This window comes from Equus przewalskii, chromosome 2, assembly GCF_037783145.1.
Source record: "Equus przewalskii isolate Varuska chromosome 2, EquPr2, whole genome shotgun sequence".
NCBI lineage: Eukaryota > Metazoa > Chordata > Mammalia > Perissodactyla > Equidae > Equus > Equus przewalskii.
Window position 1 is genome coordinate 113,904,397 of NC_091832.1, and position 4,976 is coordinate 113,909,372.

General features: G+C 47.7%; 1 protein-coding gene across 1 annotated transcript in view; it reads right to left on the minus strand.

Moving 5' to 3' along the window:
• Nucleotides 1-4,778, minus strand: part of FAM241A (family with sequence similarity 241 member A) — a 42,707-nt gene extending 37,929 nt beyond the window's left edge. The window contains exon 1 of the mRNA XM_070609379.1: nt 4,465-4,778. Coding sequence (XP_070465480.1) covers nt 4,465-4,632 — 168 coding nt within the window. The 5' untranslated portion in view covers nt 4,633-4,778. The remainder of the gene's footprint in view (nt 1-4,464) is intronic.
• Nucleotides 4,779-4,976: the final 198 nt, after the last annotated feature.

A 4,976-nucleotide genomic window follows, 5' to 3' on the forward strand; every position in this document is an offset into this window, starting at 1 on the left:
CAACTCAAATGTGCAGTATTAAGGGTATAGACTTTTAGGCAGCCCTAAAAATAACTTTCATGAAGAATTTTTGATAACATAGGAAAATGACACAACATGCTAAGTAGATAAAACAAGATGCCAAATTCAAATATTACATTAAAACATGTTCAAAATATCTCTCTGTGTATATGCACATATGCACACATAAAGAGAGATGTACGAATGTAGTAATACGAAATATTTGATATTTCATAACATTATATTACTTGGAGTGGGATTTCAAATGCTTTTATTTTCTCCTTCAGATCTCTCTATATTTCTCCATTTTCCAAAGTACATATTACTTTTATAACCACAAAGAAAGACCTTACAGCTAAAGATAATGCTTCTAAAGTCAATCTAAGGATAATGGGACCTCTCTATGCTCTGGGTAAGCAGGGCCATCTCAGATTATTCAGGCTATGAACCGCCTTATCTAAGCAGAGGCTATTCACATTATAGACATATAATAAAAGGACTGGAGATGTTTCGTCTTCCAGCCATGCGGCAAGGCAGACACTCTCTTACATAAAGCCACCTGGCATTCACAGTCATCAACATCCTTGGATCATCTCCCATGCACGCAATTACCAACACACATGTGGGACAGCCGTCCCTGTCCCTTCAGTTCCCTGGGCATTTTGCCTCTCTTGCCAATCTCTCTTAGGGGCCTGACTCTTCAAACTTGACATAGTTCCTTCATCTCAAGGGCTTGGTCCATTCTTTTAAGTCCTTCTTTCCTAGGATACTTGATTTTAACCAGGCCTCCTTGGTCAATCATCCTACCTGAAAAAATTCGGGCCAGAAGGACAGAAGAACCTTAGTTTACTCTCAGACGGAGTAGCATTTAAGGACAAATTATAAACAATAATGCTGACAATATCTTAGTTATTCAGAAACACCTATATCAATATGACAAAATAAATACCAAAATACAGGGGCCGACCCCGTGGCGCAGTGGTTAACTTCACACGTTCTGCTTTGGTGGCCAGAGGTTCACTGGTTTGGATCCTGGGTGTGGACATGGCACTGCCTGGCAAGCCATGCTGTGGTAGGCGTCCCAAATATAAAGTAGAGGAAGATGGGCATGGATGTTAGCTCAGGGCCAGTCTTCCTTAGCAAAAAGAGGAGGATTGGCAGCAGATGTTAGCTCAGGGCTAATCTTCCTCAAAAAACAAACAAACAAAAATACATACACATTTTGATCTAGCATAATAACAGTGAGCCACAGATAGGTTTTGTACAGTCAAAGCTGATGCAAGAGCCTTCGAGGTTGTGGAAAGGCATGACCCTTTCAAGCAGGAGTGGAAAGAGAAATTAGTGAAAAAAAGGATGCACTGGAGTCCCCCCTTATCTGTAGCTTCACTTTCTGGGGTTTCAGTTACCCCTCCAGTCAACTGCGGTCTAAAGATATTAAATAGAAAATTCCAGAAAGAGAAATTCATAAATTTTAAATTGCACGCAGTTCTGAGTGATGAAATCTCCCTCCATCTGGCTCCTTCCCGCCCTGGATGTGAATCATCCCTTTGTCCAGCAGATCCACACTGTACAGGCCACCGGCCCATCAGTCACCAGTAGCCCTCTCAGTTATCGGATAGACTGTTGAGGTATCGCAGCGCTTGTGTCCAAGGAACCATTATTTTACTTAATGATGGCCCCAAAGTGCAAGAGTAGTGATGCTGACAATTTGGATACACCACAGAGAAGCCTTCAAGTGCTTCCTTTAAGTGAAAAGGTGAAAGTTCTCCACTTAATCAGGAAAGAAAAAAAATTGTAGGCCCAGGTTGCTAAGCTCTATAGTAACTTTTATTAAAGTATGTTGTTATAATTATTCTTAGCTGTTGTTGTTAATCACTTACTGTGCCTAATTTACAAATTAAACTTTATCACAAGTATGTATGTGTAGGAAAAAACATAGTATATATACAGTTCAGGACTGGCCATGGTTTCAGGCATCCACTGGGGGTCTTGGAACATTTCCCCTGTGGATAAGGGGGACTACCGTATGTGGAGGAGCCTTTAGCCTGGTGAATAGGTAAAGGAAGAAACCTCCTTCATCAAATTGTCAGGTAAGGGCAAAACTCTGTGAAGGAAATAGAAAGGGATTTAATACAGAAAATTACGGGCTGACAAAAATCTTTGAAAGAGCTGGAGAAGCAAAAGTTGGGTGCCTTTTGGAGCTATTGTGTTCATGAGCACACCATCAAATAGCTCTGCTCCAGACAGAAAGGAGCTGCTGTTGCTGCTGCTGCTGCTGCTGCTGCTGCTGAAGCCGCCAATTCTCTCTCCACATCCAGGAGGCTACTAAGACTCTGGAAGACCAAGTAAGTGTGCTAAGCAGATAGGACAGCAGGAAGACTGCCTCTGCCTCATTTCCAGCTAATTAGTTTTGGTTCTGTTTCTATTTATGTGTATCATTGTTTCTGTAGAAGAGTTCATTGTAAGTTCTAAATAACTAGCTCATGAGCCAAGCTTTCAGAAATATTCCATTTGTAATTTGGAGTCCATGTATTCTTAAAACAACAAAACAAACACACAACATCCCCTGAAGAAAAAATAAATAAAATAACTCCTTAGCATATGTTTTACAGTCATTAAATACAGGTAAAGACACCTCTGCAGGTACCTCTACCATCACTGCAAGGCAGTGCATAAAAATTTTACATTTCACTTGTAAGACTTGAAAAAAACCTTGAAAACAAGGCTTTGTGATAATATTGCCAAGAAATGATTTATCACAAAAGCTTTCTTCTTACACCAATGGGCTGGCTTCTTACACCAATTTTTCTGTTTATTTTTGGCTTCTCGATAAGAAGTTGTTCCTTGGTGTTGATATAGGAGGAAATGAATATCTCAGGTATAATTTTCAATTATTGTGCATGTAGGCTTGGAGTACACAAATAAATCATGTGATAAAAATGAAATGGTAACATCTTCAAAGGAGTACAGGAAAATGAATTTCCATGACATGCAATGAAAGAAGCAGATATGCAAAGAAGTGCTATCTGTTTTCTAGGATACATGTTTCATTCTTTTTTCATTTCATCCTTTTTCTTTGTACCATAAGCAATTTTGGTAAGACCAGAGCTACTGATCCACAAAATCCACAGAAACTTAAATGAAGTATTTTACATGCTGCCTTACAATTTGCAAACTTACTTTGGGAACCTCAGCTCAAGATGCCCCGGCCCCACCTCCGGGAGTTTCTGTTGCTGTTTTCTTCGCTTCCAGTTGAACAACTCAAGTAAGAGGAAACTAAGCCCTTTAGCTACGGAGTCATGGCACAGTTAATGGGGGAAAACCACCAGGAAGGGAATCAGGAAGATCTCCTAGCTACCAGTTATTTGCTTCAGTCACCGTCTCTTATATTGTCATAAGGATGAAAAATTGCACTTCCACATGGTGAGCAAACCTAATGCTAAGGTTTTGTGTGTGCCACACACTGTTAATTCTGTTCCCCAAATGAAATGCTGAAATACTAAAAGGTATGCTTTACCCATGAATGCATTTAGCGATGATCTTGGAGTTCTTGAAATGTGACATAAAGGACAGACGGACAAGGAAAATTGAGAGGAGACAGAATTAACTGATTGTCCCAATAGGGTAGACTGTAGTTAAGGCAAAAAACCATTTGAATTCCTGCTCTTTAATGTAATTCTGAAAGCTGGCTTCTCTCGGGTCTTTCCGAAGGCCTAATTACCGCATTTGCTGGTGAAAATTCACCCCACATATAATTCAATTTCTTTTTAAAAATTTCCTGCCTAATCTTGAAGAGATCCAATGTGATATAACGCCTGTTATCACACTTCATTTCGTAACAGCAAATTCACAGAATCTCAAAAATTACCCAACTTCTCTTTCCCCTTATTACAGCTGGCCTCTTACGCTTCTCTCTCTTTGGTAGCAACCGAAAGCAATTTTCTTGCTTTTTCACTTTTAAAATGAAGCTTGGATCTCCTCTATGTTCATGGAAAGAACTCGCTCCGGGAGAGTCCCTGTCGAGACATCTTTGTCACCCCCCATCCTACACCGCCTTCCGACTCTGATGGCTTATCTGGAGCGACACCCACGCCGCCCCGAGACGCGACGGATGGCGGACGAGCGGGCAGCGGTTCCCGAAGCCCCGCGGGGGCGTGGACCTGCGGTTGAGAGCGAGTGTCGCCACGCGAGGCGCTTCGATGAGCGACCGTTACGGGGCACACGGCCTAGGGCCCGGCGCCGGCCCGAGACCCCCGCCCGACGGCAGCGGCAGGGCCGCGCCCACCCCGCCCGGCGGGCGACCTGGCAGCACCTGCCGGCGCCCACGCGCGGCCCCGCGGCCGGCCGAGCTCCGGCCAACGCTCCCGGGGGCCGCCCGCCCCGCGGCCACGGCGCCCACGGCAGCACGGCCCGCGCCGCCCGCCCGCCTCCAGCCGCCGGGCCGCGCCGCCCCTCCGCGCTCACCTGCTCGCGCTCCTCCTGCGCCCGCCGCCCGCGCCGCCGCGGGCTCGCCCCGGGCTCCCGCTCCGGCCCCGCCGCCGCCCGCGCCGCCCGCGCGTCCGCGTCCTCGTCGCGCTCCCCGCCGCCGCCGCCTCCGCCGCCGCCGCCGAGCAGCTCCCCGGCCGAGCACATCCCGTCGCCAGCTCCCTCCGCTCGCTCCGGCCGCCGGGGGCCAAGCCGCGAAGGCGAAGCGAAGCGGCGGTGGCCGCCCGAGGGCCGCCCTGGATCAGCCGCGCTCGCCGCACACGGGCGCCTCCGGAGCGCGCCCAGCCGGCCAGGGCGCCAGAAGTCCCGGCCCGGGCCGGCAGCCTCCTGTCACCGGCTCGCCCCGCCCCCGGCCCCGGGGCGGGGCCAAGGCGGGGGGCGGGGCCAGCGGGGCGGGGCCAAGGCGGGGGACTGGGGGGACGGGGGTTTCCGCGTGCGCTCATTTGTGAGAGAGTGTGGGAGTGTGTGTGTGTGTGAGTGAGAGGGCGTGG